The following is a 27,922-nucleotide window of genomic DNA, read 5'->3' as shown; positions in this document are numbered from 1 at the left end:
GCGGGACGTTTCCACTTTATTGTCTGTAAACTCTTTGGTAAACAAGGAGACGAGGAACCCACAGAGGAAGGAGCACGCGGAGCGAGGGCAGAGGGCCGGCGCCCTCCGGGACCGGGAACTCACGACAGCTGCGCGCTTACGAGGTGGTGGGGGCCCTGGGCGCGGGTGGGTGCTGGCGGGGCGGGAGCGAGGGTCCGCTCCCGTGGGCGCAGAAGCCGAACTTACAGCGGACGGACGAGCTCATGCAGCAGCCAAGGGGGAAGCCCGCCCCGCCCCGCCCCGCCCGGCCTGGGGGGGTCCCTCGGCGCAGGGGGCGCCCGCAGGCCCGGGCCGCCGCCCTCCGTCTCTCCTTTCCTGCTCCGCGGGCGGGGTGCGCAGGCTGCAGGGGCGGGGAGGGCGCGCCGGGGCCGGGCCGGGGCCGGGGCAGGTGGCAGGGCAGCGGGGGGGGGGGGGGGGGGAGCGGAAGCCGCCGCGGCCCCTTTACATGGGGGGCTCGCTGCAGAGGACGATCTCCAGGTCCTTGCGGTAGAGCTTCCCGGCCTCAGCCAAGGACATGACGCTCTTTCTGTAGGTGGTGAGCTGCTGGATGTTCATTTCCTAGGAGACACAGGGAGGGCGTCGGAGCCCCTCTCGCCCCCCCCCCCCCCCCCGCGGCCCATCCGCTCACTCACAAACCCACCCGCCAGAACCTTCCTCTAATCCCGTCCCCGCAAACATGGGCTTTGGAGTCCCAGAGCCCTGCGTTAAGCCTCCCTTTGTCATCCTGGCGGCGCCGCTTTGGGGCAGGTATTCAACGTGCCTGAGTCTCAGCTGCCTCATCTGTGCGATGGGCACAGGCACAGCGGGCCTCGCCGAGGTGTTAGGATGACTGACATCATCTGACATCAGCTGACAGCTGACGCCGAGGTGTTAGGATGACTGACATCATCTGACATCAGCTGACAGCTGACGCAGGACGGGAACCCGCCCAGCAGGCCCCTGACAACTACCGCCCCTCCAAAATCCTGACGGCGGCCACTCAAGTCCCCGCCTCCCTGGGCCTCTGGTACTCAGCCTGGGTCCCTGTGGTGTCAGCAGGCCCCAGACCATACTTCCCAAACCCCACCCATGTCAGCAAGGAATTCTAACTCCTGCCTCCTCCAGCAGCAGAGCTCAACCTGCCTACTTCAGGGGCCACGAAGACAGGTGACCCACAGACATACGGCCGTTGTCTCATGTACAACGGGGGCCAACATTAAGCAGCGTCAGTACCTGTGTCGAATGCATGCTTTACAAGAATTGATCTGGATACAAATAAGCAACAGGTGTGAAATATAGTAAAGGCATCAACCATTTATACTTTTTCTCTCCCTTTCCTCTCTCCCTCTTCCACCCCTTCCCTCCTCTCTACCTGTCTTGAAAATGTTGGCAATTTTTTTTTAGTACCTCCCCTTTCAGGCTGATGGTCTTTTCCCCCATTCAGCTAATGAGAAAAGTGACGTAAAAAGACTATGGTATTTGCTAAAGGACTAGACCAACTCTACAGCCACAAATATCCTTAGTCTCCTGAGTCCCGAAGTCTATTTATCTGGTTCACCTGTCCTCAGGCACCTCCTTTTTGGTGCTCAAGGGTCAGCCTTTTATTGTGTTGTTTGACTGACTGCTGGTTTTGTGCCACCATCCACCCCAAAGGCACTCTACAAGCATCTCTAGCTTTGGGAAACATCTTCCCTAAAGTGAAGTCCCTGGACATAACACCTAGTCCATAATACTACCTACCATTCAAAATAGGAGCTAAGGGAGGGACCCCATATATTAACCTGCAGCTTGAAACTGCCCCTCGCCAGTGATTCAAGGTGGCATCAAGAATCTTAGCAGCATGAAGGGAGAGGGCAGCTCACTTTCTACGTCTAGAAGTTCTGCTCGAAGCTGGGGAAGGAGTTAGTGGGCTGCAGTTGCCTCAGGAGTGGTGAGAAATACTGAGGTTGGATCTCACCAGCCTGTCCCTCAGAAGCCTCAAACATGAATCTGCTCAGAATCTGGATCACAGACTTGGCACCATTCAAATGGAATGTGCATCTGCCGTGTGGATTCACAAAAAAGTGGCCTCTCCCTTCCCAGCACAGGAGCTGCTGCTATGGTCCTGTGGCTCCTGATCATGTTCTCCATCCCCAGGTGCCACATGCTGAGCTCTGTACAGGTGGAAGACTCCCAGGTAAACAGCTGTAGTTCCTTCTCTAACCTTCAGAGTTGGAGTTCGTAACCCCAACATCTGTTTTTGTTTTCACATCTGGAGTGAAACTGGCCACAGGACTTGTGTTTTGTGGTAATTAAGAAAGAGCCCAGGGGCACCTGGGTGGCTCAGTCCATTAAGCATCTGCCTTCTGCTCTGGTCATGATCTCAGGGTCCTGGGACCCAGCCCCATGTCATTGGGCTCCCCGCTCAGCAGAGAGTCTGCTTGTCCCTCTTCTTTTCCCTCTGTCCCTCCTGTCCTGCTTGTGCTCTATCTCTCAATTTTTCTTTTAAGATATTTTATTTATTCATGAGAGACAGAGAGAGAGAGAGAGAGAGAGAGAGACAGAGACACCGGCAGAGGGAGAAGCAGGCTCCATGCAGGGAGCCCGATGCAGCACTCAGTCTCGGGACTCCACGATCAGGCCGAGGCAGGCACTAAACTTTTGAGCCACCCAGGGATCCCCTCTCTCAAAGAAATAAAATCTTAAAAAAAAAAAAAAGCCCAGCGAGGCAATGAGCAGAAAATTCAGGTCACTCTAGATTTAATGCTTGCCTTCAGAGTTGATCAGCCTCAGGTGTAGAACAGGCCATATGGAGAATAATTATGCCTCATTAATATAATTAGAGTTAAAGATAATTTCCATTAGGATGCCCAGTATCTCTTGGACACATAAGGGTGCATAAATAATTTTCTCCTAGAATTTGGGGCCAGGAAAGAGTCTGCCGAGTTGAAATTCCTTGTGAAGATGTCCTTCTTCCTAAGAAGTATGTGCTCCCTTATAATTTATTCTCTGCCTCTTTCAAAAGCCACTTGTACGGTAGGTAACAAAATTAACGTAGGATTATAGAAATGAAGAATGATATTCAGGACAAAGAAGGAACAGTCAGAAAGCAGCTAGAAGGGGAGACAGACTCAGAGGCTGCAGTGAATTTTCCCCCCTGAAATGGAGCAGTAAATTTAGCTCTTGCCTGGCAGCCAAGGCGGTTAGGCAACACAAGGGCTCATGGAGTGTTCATCATCTAATTAAAACAGCAAACCTGTTTGCTCAGAAAAAGACATTTTCCAGGAGGTGAGGGAAGGTGGCTGCAAAGACAGTTGTCGGCTGGCGGTCCCCCTGCCACCCTCCGACCCTGGGACCCAGGATGAGCCCACTGCCACCTGCTGTCTGTCCTGGAAGTGACGCCACCAAGCAAAGTAATAGTTTAGCCCTCCGCCTTTGCTTTGAGGGGAACAAATGTTTCCGTGGCTCCTCTTAGCCTCTCGCTCACCTCTGGACTCTGCATTTAATCAACCTGGAATCCCTTCACCTCCACCCGGCCCCCTCTTTCCCATATCTCTCTTGGTGGAAAAGGTCGTCTTTGATGGCAGCGTGGCCGACCCTGCCTGAACCTCGCCAGACAGGCTGCCGGTGCCTCATCAGAGATTCACTCAAAAGAGCCAACAGGTGGAAACACCCCAAGTAGCTGTTGATGGATGGACAGATAAAAAAGTGGTGAATGCAAACACTGGAATATTAGCCTTAAAAAGGAAGGAAATGCCGACACGCCTACAACATGGATGAACCCAGAGGACATTATGCTCCGGGAGGTAAGCCAGTCACAGAAGGACAAATCTTGGATGATCCCATTTCTGTGAGGTACCTGGAGCAGTCAAATCAGAGACAAAGTCGAATGGTGGGGGCAAGGGGCTGGGGAAGGGGGGAATGGGGAGGGGTTGTTTAACGGGTGCAGAGTTCTAGTTTTGCACGGGGCAGAGAGTTCTGGATGTGGTGCTGGTGATGGCTGCACAACAATGCGGATGTATTTAGTACTGCTGAAGGATACACTTAAAAATGGTTAAGATGGTAAACTTTGGGTTACGTGTATTTTACTACAGTGAATAGAAACATAAACCAATCACCCAAGCATCCAACCAGCAACAAAAAGTGACAGCCCCCAAGCTGCCATTGCCTAGTAATGGATGATGAGAGGAGAGCAAAATGCAGCCCACATTCCCCCCCGCCCCCCGCCCCACACTCCCGCAGGAGCCTGTCTCCTGCCCAAGGACCACCTGCCCAGGCGTCTCAGCTGCTTACCTTCTTGTTTTTCTCATACAGATCCTTCAGAAGGGCGTCCAGCTCATTCTCATCAATATAGCCGCTGCCGTCCTGGTGGGGGCAGCAGAGGCAGCGCAGAGCTCTAGTACTCACGCCCCCCACCCTCTCCCCACCTTGCCTCCCGTTCCCCCAGCTCATCCCAGGGAGCTTGCAGCCTGACCTCCCTTCCTGCACAAAGGCGTTCACACCGCACCGTGTCAAAATAACACCTAACTGCTGACTTTACCAGCCAAGGCAGGAACAGGACACTTGAGGGCAAATTTACGTCCGAGGTTTTTCATTTGCATTGAAAATATAAATGGGGTTCAGGAAGCGTTTAGCTAACTCCCTAAGATGTCAGGACAGGCACAGGGGCTTATTTATAGTTTACCCCCACCCTTTAGTTATGAGGAAGACTACTGGAGCCACCCAGCTGGGGGCAAGCGAAGGAGGGGTGATGGGCGGTAAGGAGGGCCTCTCCCTCCCAACGTCCTAGCAAAGCAGTTGGCTCCAGTGCAACGTTATGACCTGGCTCGGAGGGCGCAGTACTGAGCACCTCCTGACTCCGAAGGACGAGGGACGAGGGACGAGGGACGAAGTGGAGCCATCTGGGCCTGGGGGCTCCCCTGCTGACGTGACCCCTGCTTTTCCATCCCATGTTGTCCTCCCTCTTACCTTGTCGTAAAACGTGAAAATCGCGTTGAACTCCTCTGAGGTCAGCTTCATGCCCTGTAAGGCCCGAGGTATTAAAGAGAGAAGCAGAAGCCCAGCAGAGAGTGTGTGTGCGCGTGCACGTGCAAGTGTGTACACGAATGAGTACGAGTTTGTGCATGTGTGTGCACACGTGGCATGTGTGCACGTGTCTGCATGTGCATGTGTGCACGTGTCTGCATGTGCATGTGTGCACAAGTGAGCGAGCGTGTGTGTCTGCACGTCTGTATGTAAATACAAATGAGCCAGCATTGTGTCTGCATGTGTGCATGTGTGTGAGCGAGCGTGTCTGGGTGTGTGCACGTGTGCATGTATGTGTGCATGTGTGTGCTGGAGGGCGGACAGGAGGGTGGCAGGGTGCTGTGCATGGGGATGAGGGAAGGGAGGGAAAGCAGAGTGGCTCTTTTACCTGAAATTTAAGCAGGAAGTTTTCCTGTACAGGCAAGAGTCTGGAAAGAAAGTGTTAGAGCAGAGCTTAGGAGACAGGGCAGAGGCAAGAACAACGGTACGCAGGGGTGGGGTGGGTAGGGGGTGGAAGCGGCGCCCGTAGTTCTAGAAGCAGTCTCTGGGCATTAGGAATTAGTGGCAAGTTCTACAAGGAGGGACACGGACACACTGAGGTGCCCTCACTCTAGCTTGGTCTTGAGCTTCATGACACCCGAGCTGTCACTTTCCCCACTGACTGGTCTTAGAGCCAGGGAGGGTGGCACGGAGTGGTCTGCAGAGGTCCCGGGAAGAGTGACCCCAGGGGTGAGGTCTGGCACTTACCGGGACATCTCCGAGAGGCCCAGTTTGCCATCCCCGTTCAAGTCGAACATCCGCAGCTGTTGGGGACAGACAGAGGTGCTGGGTGATTGGCTCTGACCCCTCATGTGGCCCTGACCTGCCAGCCCCTCGTTGGAGAGGAGGGGAGATGGTGGGTGTGTTCCTGCCTCCTCCGAGGTCACCCGGGGGCCAGAGGCCAGCATGGTCTAAACTGGTCCCCGCTCCTCTCTCCCCTTCTAGGGGCCCCAGAAGCACAGCAGGCCAGCACCCAAGGCCCACCCTCCCCAAGCCCATCCTCTCCCAGAGCTCTGGAGGTTGTCATGGAAACAGATGCTCCCAGTCTCACACTAGCTCAGCGAGGACCTCAGACAGAGGGTGTGTGGGGCCAGGGACCGGCATCTCTGCTGCCAGTTGCCACCGGGAGTCACTTCACCGGGGTCTGAAGACTCAGCCAACAAAAGACACTGCAAACCCAGAATCCCACTGGCTTGGCAACGCCCCCCCCACCTCCTGTGCGTCTGCAGCGGGGAGGGGCCCTTCAGCCCACTCACTATGGTTTGGGTGTATTCCTGGAGTTTGGGTTCATCGTATGGCCGGTTTGCCTTCTTCAGCAGGTCAGACAGAAATCCCTAGAATACAAAAGGTCTCCTCAGCTCTCCTGACTCAGCCGGCGCCCCCTATTCCTTCTCCATCAGTCACTAGTCAGCTTGTTTTCTGAGGTCTCCCACCTGGATGGTCGACATCCCTCATAATGTGCTAATCCCTAATGCTTGCAGAATGGCCACAAGGTCTGGAGCTACCTCCTGGATGCAACTTCACCCCTCAGAGAGCCCAGGACACAGGGCCTGGGGGTCACTAGTTGCAGAGGAATGGAGGGGTAGGGGGGCAAGCCAGGAGGCCAGCCTGCTGGAACTGCCACGAAGGTGCCTGTCCTGGACACTCATTTGCAAAGGAGTATAGTTTGGCCCAGCTCCATGGTGGCCCTACAGTTCCACGTTACCGATTCACCCGGCCGTCCTGAACACGTCCCCGTTTCCGAGCCAGGCTTAAGTATTCCCAAGCAGCCCACAGACCCTGGTTCCTCATCCAACGCCTCCCCGCTCCCCGGGTTCCTTAAACCTACCACCCCCCGGGCCTCAGTCCCATTCTCTGTGCCTTCCGGGCTGTCCCCAAGGCACATCCTACCTTGAGCTCGTTGGCTTCAATGTAGCCACTTCTGTCCGTGTCGTACTTTCGCCAAGCCTGCAAGGGGAATGCCAACCTGTTTGCAAAGACCTGCCAACATGTCTGAGCTTCCTTCCTATTTCCTCTAGTGGACCAGACTGGGTCTTGATGTTCAAGAATATTACAGAGGGATTGGGACATGGAGATGGTCTAGCTCCATCCCTTCTGTGTCACATGAAGAAACGAAGGGAAGTATCTTGGCCAAGGTCACATAGAGAAGGAAAAAACCTGCTGGGACAATGTCTCTCCACCCCAAATGGCTACAAGCCGGGGTCTCTTTTTGGGTTGTTTTGTAACTAGGGTTATGGTTTTCTTTTCTCTTCTTTTTTTGGATAGGGTTATGGTTTTCTGAGGTGCTAACCATGCAACTTCTAGCACTAGGGTCCAGTGGATCCGATTTTTGCTGTGGGCATATAGCGTGCTCTTTTACTGCTCTGGAAGCTTCTCATTCTCGGGGTGAGGGCTGGGAGCAAGGGTCAGAACCTTCTGGAAGGGGCAGAAACAGGCTTTGGTTACTCTTCACTGTATTCCCTCCTCCATCCCTCCAGTCATGGTGCACACAGCACCCACGTCTGAAGGGGAGCAGAGCTGGGAGTGTAGTCAGCTTGCTCAGACTATCTCAAGGCCAAAAGCATTCCTTTTTCCATTTTGTTTTGTTTTAAGGTACCCCCCCCCATCCGTGCTCAGTCTAGAGAACCCCACTTCCCCAAATCTTTGATCTCTGTAGGTTCCTGGTCATATTTCTTATATTTTCTTTCAAGTATTCACCCCTTGACTTTTTGTCTCTTCTTCTCCAGCTCAAACTGCGCAGTGGACACCAGTGACACCTGGTTTACTGAGAATCAGCAGGCATTAATTATTTTACCAAATTTGGATCCCCTGCCTCCCCTCCCCTCGCCATTTCATGTCTCCCTTTTGTTGTCAGGAGTGTGAGTTTATAGAGATCCTAGAATCTTTCTTCCACATCAGCAGACAAGACTGTGTAGTTCTCCTGGTATAGTGGTGGCTCAGGAAATTTGGTAGAATTTTTTTTTAATCCTGATTCTTAAAAAAGTTTTAAGATATGAGCGAATCCCAACGAAAGGGTAGACTTATACCACAGACAATTTGGATAGGTGGTATTTGATTAGGGGACCATCTTTTCTCTGGGGAAAAAAATGCTTTGGTTCCATCAAAATATTTCTTCCCAGGCCCAGAAAGCCTGCTCTTGAGAAAGTACTAATATGCGCCGGTTTACAGATACGACTTCACCAGCCACCTGCATATACTTAGTGCATTAGAATTTAGTTCATCTGGGACCCCAGGGTGGCTCAGTGGTTGAGTGTCTGCCTTTGGCTCAGGCTGTGATCCCGGGGTCCTGGGATCGAGTCCCACACTGAGCTCCCCCTGCAGGAGCCTGCTTCTCCCTCTGCCTATGTCTTTGCTTCTCTGTGTCTTTCATAAATAAATAAATAAAATCTTAAAAAAAAATTAGTTCATCTGAGTCCTGACAGGGAAAAAAGGCAGATACTCACTAAGTTGCCTAAAAGGAGGGCAACCCAAAGGGGCCCGAGTCCCCACTCAGGGCAAAGCATCACTTTGGTTTTTGCTTTTCTTCTGGAGAGATCCTCCCAGCCGGCTGACCTCCTCCCTCCCCGCCCCACCCCCGCCCCCACACTCTCCCGCTCACTTCTCTGCCCACCAGCACTTTGTGCTCGGCCTTCAGTGGGCCATTCTCTTCCCATTCAAGGAAAAGAGTTCAAGGGACCTGGGCTTTGTGAAATCTCAAAGAAATCCTGAGGCGTCACTAAAATTAGAAATTACAATGTTGTGCTCAGCAGTGGGATGGAGCTTTCTGACCGCACTAGCTTTTCAGGGCAGCAGAGGGACCAATTCATGTTTCCAGCTGATAAAAATGGAACAAATGGACAATCGGGGGGGGGGGGGTGTGCTGTGGGATAGTGGGTCCCGGGAAACTTGGTGGGGGTGTTGGTTCAGCAGTTATACTGTGGATTAAAGGATAAAGACAGATAAAAATATAGAATCATGTCAATGACACAGAGAAACCTCTAATGACTTTGAGAGAAGGGGACAGAGACAAAGGTTTTTTTTTGTTTGTTTGTTTTTTTTTGTTTTTTTTTTTTTTGCTTCTCTTTAAGCAATTCTCCCCTGCAAACTACTGTTATCCCCATTTTCCAGATCAGAGGTGGAATAGTGGCCAAGTTTTCGCTGCCCCCCAGTCAGGGAGGGAGCCATCAGGCATAATGCTCCCTTTTGCACTCTGACAAGTAGTTGCAGACTTTCCCCGAGACACGCAAGAGGAGGGCTAAGAATGTCAGAATGTCATTTACCAGCTTATGGAATCTTCCCATCTTGAAAAAACTGGAGAAAATCCTTTAAAGCACCATAAAATTCAATCCATATCTGATGCTTAGGCAAGCTGCCACCTAAAAACTGACTTCTCTGCCCGGAGACTCAGTTATTTCTAACCAACTTGCTACCCACGTGGAGAACTCCATGCCAGTGGGTTTCTGGGCTAACTCGCCATTAGTTTTAGGCAGTAAATCACGGAGAGGGGATTACCGGTGTCTGGGAGTGGATTTAACACGGGGAACGGCAACTCAAGTCAAGCTGAAAGCCAGTCAGCATCATAGCAGGCAGCGTGCGGGGGGTATGGGTTGAGTTTCACTCCGAGGGACACGTATATTGAATGACTAGGGTGCTGCATCCAGAAAAATACCAAGAAATAATTGGTAGTTTGCTGGGTATCAGGATTAGTCATGTACTTGGTGGAACCATTTGGGATAACCAATCTTTGTAAATCAAAAATGGTCAAAGATCAGCAATTTCACATGGTTCAATCTAGCGGTTGAATATTCCTTAAAAAAAAACCCACATGAGTTCGGATGTTTTATTTCACATGGGGATTTTCAAAGCCTTTCTGTTGCAAAGATCTCTTTTAAAGGGGGGTACTGCAGTCCAGACCAGAGTGAAGAATCAGAACCGGAAGATACTGCAAATAGAATTCCCCCTGGGTCTTCTTCCAGCTTTGGAACGATACATAAATGCATGCTCCTTGGAAGCTTGACTTCAAGGGACACTAATGTTATTGAGAACAAAGTATGTGAGATCTTGAAGCCAAATGATGTGAAGCAGGTCTCTTCACTGCAGGATTTCTCAGAGACCCCAGGATACAAATGTCTATGACCAATTTTCAAAGGGGAGATAAGTGTGCACATGGAATTTCCCAAGTGTACTTGCCCACACTTACTTCTCACCATATTCTGCACACTTTGGCGCGCTCATGTCATTTGGGGGATCTTTTTGGAATCTAGATTCTGATTCAGTGGGTCAGGGACTCTGCATTTCTCACAAGCACTCAGTAGATGGCGATGCTGATGCCGCTGGTCCGTGGACCACACTCTGAGTAGTGGAGCTCTAAGGGGGAGGCGTTCGGGTGTGGGGGGGTGGTTAGCATCTCCCAGGGGACCATTACCAGGCATTTGGGTGGGCCTGGCTCTGAACACGGGAGAAAGGCAGCGCCTTGGCCTCACCTCCATAAACTCGGTGCTGGAGCCCACGTGCTGCCTGAAGCACAGAAGGAAGTTCTCCTCGGTCGGCAGGATCTGCGCCAGCTGTGGGGGCCAGAGAGCGACAGACGTTACAGAGGGCCTTCCCAGGGAGCAGAGGAGACTTTCCTGGAGGGAGGATGGTAAATGGCCAGCGGCAAGGCAGCGGGGGATTCGCAATTTGCTTTTTCCCCCAGAATAGCCCTTCACAAGGGAGGAAGGATGTTCTGAGAAGTGCATCTGGGTCACCCCACATCTTAGGGGATGAGCAGCTGGAGGGACAGAAGGTGGTGCCACTTTAAAATACAAGTATCCAGGGGCACCGGGTGGCTCTGTTGGTTAAACATGTTACACATCTGCCTTCGGCTCAGGTCATGATCCCAGGGTCCTGGGATGAGCCCCATGTCCAGCTCCGTGCTCAGCAGGGAGCCTACTTCTCCTTCTCTCTCTCCCCCTGCTGTTTTTTCTCTCTCATGTGTTCTCTCTCTCAAATAAATAAAATCTTAAAATAAAACGCATGTGTCCAGTCTCAAAAGAATACTTAATAGATTATTCCGTCTATATAAAATTCTAAAAAAAATGCAAACTAATCTGAGATTAGTGGTTGCCTGGGATTTTTAATGGTGATAGGAGTGCTGCATCTTGATTGCAGTGGTAATTACATGGCTGTACACAACTGTCTAAACTCACAGAACTTTGCACTTCCAATCAATGCAACTTATTGCGTGTGAATTATACCTCAGCGTATCTGGTTTTTAGAAAATGCAAAAAGACTCTTGTTTAGCAAATGCTGCTGGCTGTCCCCCACTTGTTTTGCTCTCAGCTTCCTTGGGTCACAGGCAAATCCTCGTGGGTCTGAGTCAACTAAATGGGTGAACCCTGCTTCCCTTGCCAGTGATTGGCTTATGAGGAGCCATGTGACCAAGACCTGGCCAATGAGATGTGAGGGGAGGTCTGCGAAAAGTCCTCCTGGGAAAGGTTCCATACTCCTAGGAGTGGGGAAAAGAGATGGATCCTTTCTGCATCTGGACATGGTTGTATCTGGATGTGATGCCATCCAGCCATCTTGCTACCAGCCCGAGGGTGAAGCTGTTTTGGGAGCAGAGGACTGCAGAGAAGCAGGGCCGAGGACCTGGCTTCTTTCATCTGGAGCCAACCCGTCCCATGGCTTTTCTCATTGGGAGCCTCTTCTAGTTTAAGGCAGGAGTAGGTAAAAAATGGCACAGGAGCCAAATCTGGCCCAATGCCTGTTTCTGTAAATGAACTTGTCTTGGAACATGGCCATGCCCATTCATTTGCATATTGTCTATGGCTGCTTTGGTGCCACAGTGGCAGAGCTGAAAGAATTGGGACAAGGACTGTATGGCCCACAGGCCTTAAAACATTTACCATGATCTGGATCTTTACAGGAAAAAGTCTGGTAACCCCTGGGCTAAGCCCATTTGAGTCAGGATTTTCTGAGACTTGCAGCATAGGCATCTATGTTCTTGGGGCCCTTCCTAGATCCCCTTTAGCTAGGCTGGTGGGCCATCCCTCATGCAGTGAAGGATGACCACTAAAGGCCACTAGCTGCCCCCTGCAGCACAGCTGCCCTCCACCAAACCACTGCTGCTCCAGCCCTCCTCCCCAACTCCCCCACCTAGAGGGGGCAGCCTGTATGCAATGACTGAAATGGGAGTGCAAAGGACCACCCCACCCCTTGCCTGAGGTCAGACCAAGTGTGGCACAATCCACACTCCGGAGCTCCCGGTGAGATCAGGCCAAGACCAGGCTCCAGCTGAGACCACATCCTTCCTTGGCTCCTTCCTCTGCCTTTTCCTGCTGTGCTCTTTCCTGGTATTGAGAGTTCTTTCTCAATGCACCCCATCTACTTGAATCTCTGCCTCAGTCTCTGCTTCTGGGGGACTGACTGAAGGCAGCATCCCACCCAGTCACCTGGGAGGAGCTATGCCCTCATTTGTGTGCTGCTTCCATTATTCTTGACCCCTAGACCACACGGCAAGCTGATGGCCAGAGGTGTGTGGTTAGGCCGGCGCACACATGCATATGTATTGTGCATGTATGAACGTGTGTACGTGTGTATGCATAAATTGTTTAGTCAAACAAGGAAGCCATTAAACTGAGTTGGCCTTAATGCCTTAGGAGCCTATGTGAGCAAACCCGAACTGAAACTGTCAAAACAGCCAATGAGGCTTTCCCAAATAATGCAACCACTTAAACTATCAAATAATGTCAAATAGCCAATCAAATAATTTCCTTGCTCTGCTCCCACCTCTTCTCTATAAGAGTCTTTCCCCAGCTACAGTTGGTGGAGTGTTCCTAACCATTTTTGGTTTGGTGCTACCCCATTTGAATCAATTTTTGCTCAAATAAATTCTTTAAATTTTTAATATGCCTCAGTTTGTTTTAACAATATGTATTTATTCAAATATAAATGTGTGTATATATATATTACATATAAATGATACATGCTCTATATGTAAATTGTGTACCTAAAAATCAATTAATTAAGAATGTTGCCTTTGGATGCCTTTAGGTGGGGCATGAACCATCTTGTTCTCTCGTTGCTGTGCTCCTTTCTGTCTTTAGCTGGGCTCATCACACATATGCAATAGCTGTTGGCACCCTGAGAGCATTTAAGGTCTCCAGCCCTGTCTTAGGCCAATGTTTGTTGCTTCCTTCCTTGTGAGACACAGAAAAAGTCCCACCTGTTCTTGTTGGTCAGCCTAAGTGCTAGAGGTGGGGTGGGGGTTTCCAGACCACCCCCTCATTGTGTGTGGCAGAGTAGAGGTGATGGACGGCCCCTCCCGTGTAGCTCTTAGCTAGGACAGTAGGACTCACCTCGGCCATCTCGATTTTGCCATCTGAGTTCTTGTCATACTTCTGCATGAACTCCTTCATCTTCTCCCCAAAGTTGTCACTCTTTGACATCTGGGGAAAGACAAAGGAGGCTGACTGTGCTGCTGGGCCCCACATGAACCATGGATCTCCCACCCACTTGGTGTGGCAGTGGTGCGATTCATTTTGCGCCCCCAATCTGATCAGGCTGGGTCAATGCTCTGAGTGGTCAGGGCTGCACTCTTCTCTTTTCCAGGGTCCCTCAAATCCAAGTGATCTCTCCTTTGAGGCTCAGTCACATGAGGATGGTTCACCTGTACCATGTAATTTGTGTAATTAAATTTGCCCCACTGCCTTTGAGATGGGATTAAACCACAGCTCTATCAGAAGGGCGAGGACTTACTCCCATCACTCAGATGTGAGAACTGAGGCCCCAGCAGTCTACCAAGGTAGCTTCTAATACAACCCACTTATTCCAGGACACCCCAGTAGGTACTAGCACTACACCAAACCAACATAAATTGCGTATTTTCTTCTCTCAGGTCTAAAGGCAATCCGTATTTTTCACTCTGATTTTATGCCAGGAGGAATGTGGGGAGACAGTCTTCCAATAGCTGAGAGGTAATTTAAATTATCCACTAGATTATTGTGACTACTACCAAGGCAGAGAACTTGCCACGCTCCTTTAGCCCATCATTGCCTACCTTAAATCTAAGGCTCTCCGAGATTGTTAAATCTTAGCCTGTTTTGGGTGCTGCTGAATCACTATATGCATGAATGAGCTCCTCCTCCTCCCTCACCAATGGCGAGTCTACTGGAGCAGCTGGTGCCTCTTCTTGGCTTCTCTGATGACTTCTGGGTGGGTTGTGCACGTCCTTGGTTGGGCCCGGGAAACTACCAATTCTTCAGATGACAGTCTTTTCTGTATCCCTTCTATTGCTTTCTACATGGGAACTGGTTTCAATTTGCCACTATTTGTTCATCAGTATTTATTGCCTTACATTTACAAGTATGCACAGAATGTCCCTAGGCTCTTATCACAAGCGAGGTCAAGCAGTTTAGCTTTAACAACAGCCCCAGTGACGTGAGTAGCCTGTCCATTTTACACACAAATGCAGGCTGAGGTGAAGCGTCTTCTGAGGTCACCGGCCGGCGTACCTAGAATTGCAACTTGTGGTGCCTGCTTCTAAGGCCATATTCCTTCTACCATATGACAGCTGCTCTGAACACCAGTCCTGGACGGTGTCAGTTGAGATTTTTGTTGACAGCCTTGAGAAACACCCATGGTGCCATCTGAGGAAGGGATGACTAAGATTTCAGCCTAGAAGCACTTCATAAAAACACATTCCTCCGCCTACCTCATGATCCCAGAATCAGTCTTGAAGCCTGTGTTTTCAGTGATCCAGGCTTCATTATCCTAGTAATGAGGAGTGATGAGGGAACAGTTGATAAACAAACTCATGAATCACCCCCATCGCCTAAGCCCGTGGCTGGACCTCCTCCTTGCTGGGGCAGTCGGTGGAGCTCCGGGCCAGGACTTCACTGGTGGATTTGTGACTCATCTCCCAAACTGCCCCATGAAGATTTCTTAAGAAGCAGCAGATTGACCAACAGACACGCAGCAGGGGAGAGAGGGGAGACCCCCAAAGGACCAGCGGGAGCTGGGGGGGAGGTAATGAGTCTGTGTGTATCTGAGAACCAGACGTAGGAATCACAATAAACTAGCTCCGATTACCTTAGCTTTTCAGTATTTCAGACAGTCCTCTAAAGGCTTTAGTGAATTAAGAGCGCCAGGTTGGGACTACAGGCCCCACAGTGACCCTGCCATTAAGGGGCTGGGACGTGATTTGGAGTCGCTGCAGGCAGGCTAAGAAAGGCAGTTGGACACCTCCACGAACGAGGCCAGTCAGTACTATCTGGTTCAGATGCTGGTTTGGAGCAATCCTGTTCTCTAGCTCCTTGCTGAGGATTCCAGACTGTTGGTCTAGAACAGTGGTTCTCTGGTGGGGATCATTCTGTGCCCCACACCAGAGACATCTGGTAATTTCTTGAGACATTTTTCATTGTCACAACTTGGAGGGGATGCTACTGGCATCTCATGGGGAGAACCAGTGATGCTGCTAAGCATCTTACATGCCCCCCACAACGAAGAATTATCCAGCCCTGTCAATAGTCCAAGGCTAAGAACCTCTGGTCCAGAATAAAGACACCTGAAACCCCTGAGGTATCCAGTAGAGTCATGATCCCCCTGAGAATCTTAGCTAGGCTCTGGACTATTCCTTAGGGGAAAAAAATCTTTCATACGCACATATACAAAGATTCGCAGTTGGTGGGGTGGGGGAGCTCAGGAACCCCTGGTATCCTTTTATGAATACCCCTCAATCCTAGACACCCAAGCTTTCTTTTAAGGGATTATTCCAATTTAAAAAATCCTTACAAATAAAAGAAAAACTTGGAAGGTCAAAGACCAGAGGTGTCAGGCTGGCTTATGCAATGCATAACTTGGGACAGACAGTGCTGACCAAAGCCATGATCAGGATGTTAGAAAAATCAAACAATGGGAAAGAGTACTGGGCTTACCATGCCAGAGCCTTTTCTTGCCTTCTCCAGCTCTTGGAAAAAGTTTTCTAGCTCTTTACCTTCAATATATCCATTTCCTGTGAAGAAAGCAAAGAAAAAAAGCAATTGACCTTGGAGCTAAATAGTAAGACTGATGGGGGGGTCGGGGGATGGGGAAGTCACGGCTTCAGGGAGGACTTCTCATTGGCTAACCAGCAGGTGTCTGGGTTAGCCTCGGACTGTGTGATGTTAGGGATGGGGGTCCTGCTCTCAGAGTGTTCTCAGCTGTGCAGTTGCAAGAACAACCATGTGTCTTTGGGGTATACATTCAGTAGCCAGAGAACACTGGGACCAGCATCTGGGCCAAGCTGGTAGAAGTGGACCAAGCTGGGAACTGTCTGTAAGTGGCTGGGCAAGCCCCAGGAGCCAGGATCCAACGGGGACAACAGGTCATCAGCATCCGGGCTTGTTGGCAAGTGGCAGGCCTGGTAACAGGGGTGAATAAGGTCCCAGGCAGAATTTGGGTCTCTGGAGTGGGAGAGTCTATGGAATTGAAAAGGGTCCCCTCTGCTCCCTGCCAAACCCATGCCCACCCAGAACCTCAGAATGGGACCTTGCTTGGAAACAGGGGAATGAGTTAAGACAAGCCATACTCGATTAGGGTAGGCCCTAGGCCAATGACTTGTGTATTATTATTATTTTTTTTTTAGTTTTATTTATTCACGAGAAACAGAGAGAGAGAGAGAGAGAGAGACAGAGACATAGGCAGAGGGAGAAGCAGGCTCCCTGTGGGGAGCCTGAACCGGGACTTGATCCCAGGACCCCAGGATCATGACCTGAGCCAAAGGCAGCAGCTCAACCACTGAGCCACCGAGGGGCCCCGACCTGTGTCCTTTTAAGAAGGCCATGTGAAGACACAGGGAGACACACAGGGAAGGAAGACTATGGAAAGACAAAGACTAGAGTGATGTAGTTCCAAGCTGAGGAACACCACGGATTGGTGGCAGCCACCAGGAACTAGGAGAGAGCCTCCACAAGGAAGCCAGGCCGCTGACACTTTAATTTTGGAATTCCAGTTTCCAGAACTGTAAGAGAAAAAAAATTCCGTTGTTTTAAGCCACCCAGTCTGTGGCATTTGTTACAACAGCTCTGGGACACTAACCCAGAAGGGAAGAGAAAGGGCATCTATCCTTCGGGATGGGGGCACCCGAGAGAGTCAGCCCCAGGGATTCTATGTAGGGGAGGCGATGGCTGCTGGTAATGGGGAGGGAGGCTGTGGGGTCTGTGAATGGAGTCAAAGCCTGTTCCCCATGTGACTTTGGGAACATCATTTAACCCATGTCAGCTGCAAAATGAGTTACTACAATTAAGTGGGATTTTGTGTGTAAAGCCTATGAAGCCACCCATTATGCGTGGACTGTAAACGTTGCTATTCTAGTTCAATGACCAGAACCTGTCATTGGAAATGGATCAAATCCGAGCGAACACTGCAGTTACCAGGACCAGGACCAGGCCCCAAGGTCAGTGCCTGACTTTTAAGATCACATAAGTGGTGAGCGGCCTTTTAGGTTGTCAAGTCTTGAACCCAGATGGCCTAGAGCCTGGGTGAGCTGAGTCCATGGCTAAGGTCACTCGTCTCTGCTGTGATTGCGAGGAGGCATCTGTGGGCGGGAAGTCAGGCCAAAGGCAGTGCTCTCCACACTCCCCCAAATTGGAATCTCCTAGGATCTTTAAAAAAACATATATGGATGTCTGGCTCCCACCCCCCAGACATGCCGATGTAATTGGTTTGGGGTGTGAAGGAAACATCATGGTCTTTTTCTATAAGCTCCCCAGGTGATTTCAATGTGCAGGAAGTTTGGAAGCCACTGGCCTCAAGTCAAGTTTCAAATCTGATGTACAACAATGGAGCAAAGTTCCTAGAGAGAATAGTCAATCGGTAGCTTTCCTCAAGGGCCAGTGGGATTACCAACAAAACAAACAAAATGAAAAAAAGGAGGGATGCCGGGTGGCTCAGCGGTTAAGCATCTGCCTTCAGCTCAGGGTGTGATCCTGGGATCTTGAGTCCCACATCGGGTTCCTTGCACAGAGCCTGCTTCTCCCTCTGTGTTTCTGCCTCTCTCTCTGTGTCTCTCATGAGTAAATAAATAAAATCTTAAAGAAAATGAAAAAGGAGTATTTAACTTGGCCTTTGGGGGTGGGATGGGGTGACTGGGGGTTCTTCTCACCCTCCCCCACCTCATCCCCTTAGAATTTAGATTCCCAATAACTAACCCTAGAGGCGCCCCCTAGTGGAGAAGCTGCCGCACTAAGCATTGCGTGGAGAGAATCCCGTTGAGATAAATGATGTATTTTTGTCTGCAGAGAAAAGATGTGATTGTATCTCGGGAGTGGGGAAAGGAGACTTGAGCTCCCTTTTTCCCCTGGCCTAGAGTGGTCATCGTTCTTGGTGAAATTTCACGAGCGTGTGTCTCCTGGCCTGTGAGGCCCGCTGGAGAGGGGGTGTCGAGAAGAGCCAAGGGCTTTCTGGGCAAAAGGCAGTCTAGTGGATGATGCCTCTGGGCTGAAGGAACAACTAATTTTTCTCCTCTCGTCACTCCCTGCAATGATCTGGGAGGATGGGTTTGAGGGAGTGCCCACTCCGCTCCGACGGGCACCCCCCCCACCAGCGTGGGTCCTGCTTGCCACTAGTCTGCTGGCTGGGCACCTGCTCTAGGGGAGGTGGGGCGGGTTGCTGACACTTCTGCAGGGCACCCGCACCCAGTTCTTCTCCTGCCTCTATTCCTCGCTGGCTCGCTTGGGGGTGTCGCCTCTCCAGATCTGTTTCCTCACCTATAAAACAGGGACAATGACGGTGCCTTCCTCATGCGGTCAGCAGCGAAGACTCCGTGGAACAACAACGCGTGGAGCGTGCTGGCCCCTACTGAGCCCCCAGGATGCCAGCGGTCATTACCACCGCGGCTCGTGTTTCCGCCAACTGCCCAGGCTGGGGGACACCTTGGCCTTGGGCTGCTGGCTGCAGGCTGGGAGGCTCTGGGGTGCAGAGGGAGGCCGGAGCAGGTGAGGCCGGCACCGAGCCACGTCCCTTTGAGCAGTGTGAGCAGGAAGAAGACAAGCACAGAAGTATGGGACCCACCTCCTCCTTGGGGTTTCTCTGAAACTTACGAAGAATAAATGTATTTGTTTATTCTTGTTCTAGAAAAGTTTAAGGTGGTCTAATGATCTCCAGAACCAGACAATCAGCCAGCGTCTTGCCCAGCAGGAGCGCACGGATGGTTGTGAACGGCAGTAACGCCTCACAGATACACTTTTAATTTTCCAGAGCACATTCGCTCCTTTCTTTGCTTCAGCAGATAATGTGAGGCCTCACTCCGTGGAGGGCCCTGTGTAGGTTGCGCGGTGGGGATAGGAAAATGTAGGAGATTGAGCTCCTGTCTTCCAAGCTGCCGCAATCCTGCCACACACAGGATCACAGTATGGCAGTGTTGCATCCTCCTCTTGTGACAAAGAAATCTGAGGCACAGAGAACGTAAGCAATCTGTTCCAGAACACACAGCAAGGCAGGACCAGAACTGGAGTATCCTAATTCCTGATCTAGGTTTCATTCATTCATTCATTCATTCATTCATTCAACATTTATTGAGCATCCACTTTGTGCCTGCTGTACGCTAGGCACCAGGGGTGTAAAAGTGAGCGAGACAAGGTCTGCCAGGATGGGGCTTATGATCTAATTGGGCAGGGGCAGACAGACAGTAAGGGAGAGGAAAAATGATGTAATAGAACAGAGAGGGACGGCCAGGGTTACTTGATGGGGTAGGTGGTGGGCAGGGAAGGCCTGAGAAGCCCCAGCTATCAGGTGGAGAAGGAGAAAGAGAGGCATATAACCAGAGCCTGGGAGGGTGCCACAATAGAAAGAAATCCCCTCCCCGAATGCACTTGGCACAACTTGGCAGCAGGAGGGTCCCAGAGGCTGGCCAGCCCCTCGCACCCTGCTAGGAATCCCCCTAGCGCTTCCCCTCTGTACCCCCAACAAAGGGACGAACGGTGGCTCAAATCAACAAGCCTAGATTGTTGGAAGTAAACAACAGTTCCACTTTGTGCCCGGTGCTCAGGGAGCTCTAGACATGTTCTAGATGTGGGCTTATTCCCAGGAGCATTCAATGGTCTAGTTGGGTGAGGCTGTCAAACAAGAATTGCCAGGATCTACCAGCAGACCGCAGAGGGAGAGGAGCAGGGGTCGGTTAGGGAAGCAGGGGCTGTGCGGCCCGGGAGGGGCATCCTCCATCACTGGGGGGTAAAGGCCTTAGCTACTTGGTCCCCCTCAGAGCAGCCCCCATCCATCACCCAGGCGGCAGCTGCTCTCCCCGGTCCGGGGTGGAGGATGGGTTGACCTACATCCTCCCAAGGCCGACTTCAGCACTAGACAAACGGATTGCTTTCTCTATGACCCTCTTATCAGGGCGTGGGGTGACTGGCCACCAAGCAAACCTCATGTGGATGGGCATTGATAAGAATGTGGTTACCATAGCAACCGCCACTCCTTACCTTCCTAACAAGCCACATCTGGTGAACATTAGGAAGAGGGGGCTGGGTGGGAGTCAGGGACCCTGCATCTTTTCTTACTGGCCTCTTGCTACCACGCCTCACCACCACCGTGCCTCAGTTTCTCCCACTTTAAACTGAGACAAGACTTCTTGGGGGGCACCTTGGTGGCTCAGTCAGTTAAGCGTCTGCCTTCGGCTCAGGGCATGATCCCGGAGTCCTGGGATCGAGCCCCTTATCCAGGCTCCATGCCCGCAGGGAGTCTGCTTTTCCCTCTCCCTCTGCTCCTCCCCACCTCCACTCGTCCTACGCTTGCTCTCAGATAAACAATAAAATTTTAAAAAGAGACACTTCTTTACAATTAAGCTGATTACAGACACCTGGAAAGCCTTGACCAAAGAAAGGCCGCTGTGCTCCACGTTGGAAAGAGGGCTTCTCACTGAGGTTTGTGTGTACAGATTTTCTAAGAGCTGGACAGGTAGGAGTAAGAGGTGTAATTCCGCCACCAGCTCTGTGACTGTCCATGTGACGTCGAGCAAGTCAGCGTCTCTGAGCCTCAATTCCTTGATCTCTAAAACGAGTATACCTATGCATGCCCTTTCTACTTTATAGAGCTGTTGTGAGAGCCACACGAGGTAATGTTGAGAAGAGCATTCTGGAAAGTGTAAAATCTCACATGAATGGAAAGCATCGCTTTTATACTCTGCCCTCTAAACCAGTCCATGGCTGTAAACTCTTCACCTCAAAGATACACTTCTGGTTCGCAGCCCAGGCCGTACCCAGAGTCACCTGGGAAGCTTTTTTTTTTTTTTTTTTTTTTTTTTTTTATGATAGTCACACACACACAGAGAGAAAGAGAGGCAGAGACACAGGCAGAGGGAGAAGCAGGCTCCATGCACCGGGAGCCCGATGTGGGACTCGATCCCGTGTCCCCAGGATCGCACCCCGGGCCAAAGACAGGCGCCAAACCGCTGCGCCACCCAGGATCCCCAGGCCGTACCCAGAGTCACCTGGGAAGCTTTTAAAACAACATCATTGCCTGGGCCCCGCCTCTCGAGCTTCTTATTTAATTGATGGCCGAGGTGGGGACTTCTCCTGGGTATGCTTTCAAAGCTCTCTGGGTGATTCTAATGTGTAGCCAGGGTTAAGGACTGCTTTATGGTGAGTCTCAAATGTTAAGGTGAGCAGGAATTACCTGGGGATCTTATTAAAGTGGAGAGTCTAATTTAGCAGGCCTGGAGTAGAAGCGCTGGCTGTTCCAAGTGGGTCTGTGGAGCAGCAGCACTGGAATTATCCGGGAGCTTGTTAGAAACGCAGACTCCCAGACCCTACCCAAGATCTCCCGAGGCAGGCGAGGCAGGAGCACCGGGAGTGAGACCCGGGAATCTGATTTTCACAGGCCCTCCCACACGCCCAAGTTCGAGAACTACTGGCCTAGCCGCAGTAGAACTCACCAGTCTGTTTCTCTGAGACGCACAGGTTAGAGGACTCAAGGACAGGAGTTGCTAAGTTTCAGATTTCCTCCTTAAGAAAGTGTTCATGAGACCAAGCCACTTGGTTGTCTGTCTGGAGTTCAAATTTATGGAAAGGCAAATAGCCCTCCGGCCCCACAGGCCTGAGCACCCTCTGGGACAGCCAGACACCACCCTCTGGGGCAAGAACTTGGCTTCCTCAGATTCTGCCCTGGTGTTGACACTACATTCCAGGGTATGCACTGTTTACGGGGAGCGCCACTCCCCGGCCCACCTGGTCTTCAGGGCTCGGCCAGGTAAGCACACAGGTGAGGAGAGGGGGAGTTCGAGGGGGAAAGAGATTAGTTACAGCCAATAGCCTGGTGCCCTGTTCATCCCAGGGACGACCCCTGCCCACACCTACATTTGTCGTGGCCTGTCAGTCATATGAGCACACACACGTGCACACACGCTCCTGCACACGCCTCTCTCAGTGGCTTCCAGGGGTGAAAAAACAGTGCAAACAGCTACCGGATGAATGTTCAGACACAACTCTTAATCTGTGTTCCGGGGCTGTGCAGCTTCTGGAACAGTGGTTCTGGAGCTGGGCTGGGTCCTCCGAACCTGGGGACCTCTGGTAGCCCAATGCTGGCTGATTCCCAGGCTTGAGGAGGCCAGAGGCAGGGCAGGGTGGACAGCAGAGAGCCAAGGTGGAGCTGGGGGGCCCAGCGAGGCCAGAGCCCCGATGGGCCCCGCTGGGCAAACAAGGGCCTGGGCCGCCATGGGCCAGACCAGCTACCAGCACAGCTGCCAGGAGAGGTGCTGTTTTCGAAGAGCCTCAACCCTGCTCCCCAGGTGTGGCTCCCCGCCACATAATTCTGGCTCCCCAGGTGTGGGAAGAGCTTTCCCGAAGGGTCTTCTTAGCCCTGGAAAGCTCCCGCGGGGCTTCGGCCGGGACAGCCACCGAGGCCCAGGGGGGAAGAGGCCAGCCGAGCTGGGAGCTGGGCTGCTGGCTGCCCTGGGAGGCGGCTCGAGCCTCTTGTTTGTGAGAAGTCGTCCCGGGGCTGCCTCCTGGGGGAGCCCAGCTCCTCGCAGACACTGTGGCTCCCAGGCTGGTGCAATCGGCCCCCAGGGGCAGGCTGCAGGGCCACCGCCACCGCTGGCTGCGGATGCACCCAGCAAGGGCACCGTGAGCAAAGGGTGCGGGGGTTTAGGGGTGAAGCAGGGTGGGGGACTAAATCCCAGGGCTTACCCCGGGTGGGACAGGGGGAGCTCCCAATGAAGCCCACATCCTGCCATCAGGAACCCCAAATCCATGCCCTGCTGTCCCAGATGAGACACACAGACCCCACGGGGACTCGGTGACAGCGTGAAAAGACGGCTCGATCTCCGCTCCCCGCGCCAGACCCCTCTGACTTTCTGGGGCCTGGAAGTGATCGTTTTAACGAGTCCTCTAATCATCGTAGGAACAGCACCGTCCCCCTGCGCTGGAAATGTTCTAGTGTTTGTGTAACTACTTCATCTATCCCGGAGAGTGTCACCCTGTCTGGCAAGTCCTCTTTACTCTTCCAAGAGCCTTCCCTCGGGATCCCAGGGCAAGCTGCTCAGGCCCCTCGCCACCTTGGACGGGCCCTGTGGCTTAGCTTCCTCCCAGTCTCTGGTCCCGGAGCCTCTGTGCTCACCATGGGGTGCAGGAGGACAGAGGAGGGTCTAACTTGCAAAGGTCTTCAGGTCCCCACAGGTAGGGCCCAGGCTCCCTCCCTGCGTCACCAGGGCCACCCGGAGGCAGGCAAACGCCCCGAAGAGTCTGGGCAGATTCCCACACCTGGAGATGTATCACTTTTTACCTCGTTACCGTTTTGCAGATTCACACAAGAAACAGAAGCTCTTATACAATTTTCGAACACTACAGAAATCAACTTCGTAAAAGCAAATGCCTTTTAATTTTACCTCCTCCACTCTGTAGAGAGTAGAGAATTCTCCATTCCCTGCTAACATGTTTCAAGTATCTTCCAGCATATGCGTTTTGTGAATAATGAAAATGGGTTCATGCGGTAACCATGTCCTGCTACCATTAAAAAGAAATCCTAATAGTACAGCTCGGGCATTTGGGTGCATCGGTGGAAATGCTCCACCTCACTCTGCTTGGCTGCATATATTCCCCCGTAGAGAATGGCACAATTCATTTCTCTGCTCCCTGGGGAAGCACCTTTCCCTTCAAATCTCCAATATTCCAAAGAACTCGGTAGTAGACACCCCGGTTCATATAACCTTTTTGTACACATGAGAGTGTTTCTACGTCAGGTAGGTTCTGGGGATGAGTGACATCCCCTCCTTAGACCCAGGATGTCCCTGGCCTCTGGGAGTGACCCCCTCCTATCTCTGTGATTGCAGTGGCTCCTAAAGGCTTTTCCCTCTTGAGCCACACCTTGGCTCTCCATGGAAATTCCTACTGGTCATCGGTGGAACAGGAGCCTGGGAGCCCGTCTGGTCAGAACCACCTAGATAGGACAGTGTGAGCTCTGAGCTGGGCATCCCTCACTGCTTGGATCCTGCAGAGGGAGGACATTCCTGGCAAAGCAGTGACCGGGCAACACCTGGACAGCGGACTCAGACACATAGGGCCATGTAAGGGTCACTCAGAGCACGGAGGTGGTATGTAGGTCATAGTGTGGGCTTGGCTACGGTCTTCCCTACCTCTGCCTTTGAGAGATGACACCCAAATCCTCCCAAATGCACGACCTCAGTGACTGCCAAGGAAGAGTCAGCGATGGTGCAGGGTACTAGGAGATAGGATTTCTTGCCCCCCCCCCCCACTTTGCCGTGTGATCTTCTGGAAAGAACTTTGCCTCTTTGAGTCCCAGTTTTTCTCTGTCCAAACACCCACTCCTTCCTTTCTGCACAAGAATGATGATGATTGTGAAAAGAATCTAACTCTTAAGGCAAAGTCGCCCGGATGACTCTTTCTCTGGGTGAGGAATGGGCTGAGTTAGGGTCAGGGCCCCCCCGCCCCATCTCCACTGTCTGGCATCCAGCTTCTCCTAAGGTCGCCTTGTCTTTGTTTCCTAGAGGGTCCAGGAGGATTGGGCCGGTGGTTCTGTCCCCTGGGGGCTATGCCTAACTGGGCTCCAGGGACTTGGTGGGCCTCAAGGGAAAGTCGTCCCAGAGCTCATTAAGTTTGTAAGTGGCACAGGGACTTCATACCAGGAAAAAACCCCAAGATGAAAACAGAAGCCAGAGTTGGTGAGGGGGAGGCCCAGATAGGGCAGGGAGTGCCTCAGGGGATTGGGATGGGCACCCCAGCTGCCTCTAGGAATGCAGGAGTGGTTGGGCAGGGTAGGTACAGAGCAAGGCAGTCCACAGCCTAGTTCTAGGTCCTTCAGTGGAATTCCAATTTGGCCGTATCCTCATTTTCCTGAATCGCTTCTGTGCCATCTCTGGCATTGTAAGCCCCTTTGTCTTCTTTCTCTCTGAGGTCTGTGGCTCCTCCTGGGGGCCTCCCTGAGGCAGTGACCAGAGACGGTGACGGGGTGTGTGGAAGAGGAATCAGGGAGCAGGCATTCGGCTCCCCTTTCACATCGGAGCAGGAGGGAGCCAGAGGCACAATGGCTTTGGGGGTCTTTGGGGGTCTTTGGGGGGCTCTTGCATCTAGTGCTAACTTAGCTTTCCTTGCTCCAGCAAGGACCCCTTTCTGAGGTTAGGGGAAAGGCTCATCCCCTCTGAGGCTGGGAGTGGTGGAGGCTCTTCTGTGGGCAAGTGGGGGGGAACTGGTACCTATCATCATGGGAAAACCCCTCCCCCAACCTAAATGTATGACCCCAAACCTGGGGACGAACACTGGCCCAGAACCAGCCTCTGAGAACTCACCCCTCGTGCCTGTTTCCTCATCTGCACAAAAGACACCACGGCCTGCCCAGCAGCCTCACCAGGACTCCAGAAGGTGTGACGGTGTTTTGAACAGTATGAGGTCTCAGATAAATGTAAGGATTTGCAGGATTATCGGGAGTGCTATTGGTTGTCCCCTCGAGGCCAGGGGTAAAGCTACGGAGTCCTCCGTTTATTAGAGCTGACTCATCTGGCAGGAGGCCGGTAGTATAACCTTGGCCACTTGGTAACTTTCCTTGAATCATGCAAGTCTCTGGTGCAGATAAACTGGCAGATGATCCTTAGGGAATGTGCACGTCCTCTGGGTACCAAGAGGCTGCACCTTATAGCCCTTTTCATCGAGGCAGTTTTATGGCACCAGCTGGGGATTGGAAGTACACCCCTCCTTGGCCCCATTTTACAGATTTAACAATCTATCCACCTCCTTCGGTAATTCGCAGGCGGATCACGGCCCCAGCCGGGCCTAGTCCTCTGCCTGGCTCTCAAGCTCAGTTGGCTCCAAGGGAGCAAAACTTTACTCATTAACTTTACTGGACATTAACCCTTGCCTCTCCAAGCCCTCTGGGCAGAGGGCCTCTGCTTAGCCCTCCAGGTGCAGGAAGGCAGAGGGAAGGATTTAAGTGAGCCGCCACTGATCCTTCCTCTGGTTCCCACCCCCCCCACCTCTGTCAGTCCCAGGATAAACACCCAACACCACCGCCCTGCCAGTGATCTGAGATGTCGTAACATTTTGGGTGCCCATCCCAGCCAGGACCTCAGAGAAGGGAATTAGATCACTTAATTTTTTTGGAGGGGTGGAGAAAACATCTTTGGTGATATCAGAAGCTCCTAAAGAGGCGGGGAGGGGCGGGGAGGGGCGGGGAGGGCTCTTTATCCCTCAGTCAGACCATCATAGGCTCTTGGAATACCAGCACTGAGAGATGCGTCCTAAGGTCATTCAGTCCAGCCCTTGATTTTTGGGTGAGTCAGTGTCTCAGGAGGCATTTAAGATTGCGTCCCCCCCCCCAATCCAGAGATGGTGTCACCAAAAGCACCGAGGACTATCACCAGGAGGGAATATGTCAGATTCAGATGGTCCCCAACCCTGCCCCACCACACCCACTGCTGCTCTATATGGGACCCATTTGTCCAGGGAGGATGGGAAATGGACAAAGAAGCCCAAGGGGTGTTCAGGGCCCCCGACGTCCCTCTCCACTCCCACCCCCCCCAGTACGACTGGCGACGCCAAGGCTTTCCCCTCAGTATCCCCCAGCGGGCCCCAACCTCCAGGACCGTGAAGGGGGGCTAAGCCGGCATTAAAAGGGTGACCCCAAGGAAGAAGCAAGTGGGCTTTTGAGACCTGTGGCTGCAGCAGCTGACGGCAGGCCATTCCCTCCAGAGAAAGGCGAGGAGACAGGAAGGCAGGGGCAGAGCGGGGAGCCTGGCCGCCGCCCGCCTGGGGGCTCCCCTGCCCCGAAGAGGCTGCCAGGGCCGGTGGGCTCTCCGCGTCCGAGTCGGAGGAGCAAAGTTGCTGGCAGTTGTCAGCCGAGCCTCCGGGCGTCTCCCCGCTCCCGGCCGCGACCTCGGCAGGCTCGGCCCCCAGTCCCCGGGGCCAGGGACCCCCGCCCCGCGCCCGCCCCGCCGCCGCCCCTCCCCGCCGCCCCGGCCGGCGGGCTCAGAAGTTGGCAGGTACTGACCGTCTGCGTCAAAGTGCTTCCAGATCTCCAGGAACTGGGACGCCGTCAGCTCGGCCAGGTGCAGGTAGGGCGGCTGTGGCTGCGGGCTGGCCATGGCGAGCGGCTCGGCGACCTCGGGAGCGCGGCGTCGTCCCCGCGGCTCGGCTCCGCACTCGGCCGTCCTGCGCGCCCCGCAGCCCTTATATACGCTCCCGAGGCTGCGGCCGCGCCCGGCTGCCGGCAGGGGGCGCGCGCGCTCAGGGGATCCGCCGGGGCGCGGGGCTGGCGGGGGGGCGGGGGCGCGCCCGTGGGCGCCGACACCGCTCGGGCGCTCCCCTGCCTCCGGGGCGCCGCCGCCGCCCGCAATCCCGCAGGAAGTGCGGGTCCTCGGCACCCGCGCCTCGCCGTGTTCGAGGCCTCGTCCGACCCTCGGCAGCGGGAAGAACGGGGACCG

General features: G+C 52.8%; 1 protein-coding gene across 1 annotated transcript; it reads right to left on the bottom strand.

The window, feature by feature from the left end:
* CALB2 (calbindin 2) lies at positions 1-27,642 on the bottom strand. The gene is made up of 11 exons (XM_041769991.1): positions 27,490-27,642; positions 15,957-16,033; positions 13,380-13,469; positions 10,524-10,604; positions 6,952-7,008; positions 6,318-6,395; positions 5,770-5,825; positions 5,411-5,450; positions 4,966-5,019; positions 4,291-4,362; positions 1-597 (listed from the first exon to the last, which is right to left on the bottom strand). Exons 1-11 carry the CDS (start codon positions 27,581-27,583, stop codon positions 481-483), a joined length of 816 nt encoding a protein of 271 aa, XP_041625925.1. The 5' UTR covers positions 27,584-27,642; the 3' UTR covers positions 1-480.
* Positions 27,643-27,922: the final 280 nt, after the last annotated feature.

This window comes from Vulpes lagopus, chromosome 10, assembly GCF_018345385.1.
Source record: "Vulpes lagopus strain Blue_001 chromosome 10, ASM1834538v1, whole genome shotgun sequence".
Taxonomy (NCBI): domain Eukaryota; kingdom Metazoa; phylum Chordata; class Mammalia; order Carnivora; family Canidae; genus Vulpes; species Vulpes lagopus.
This window is presented reverse-complemented; position numbering and strand designations above follow the sequence as displayed.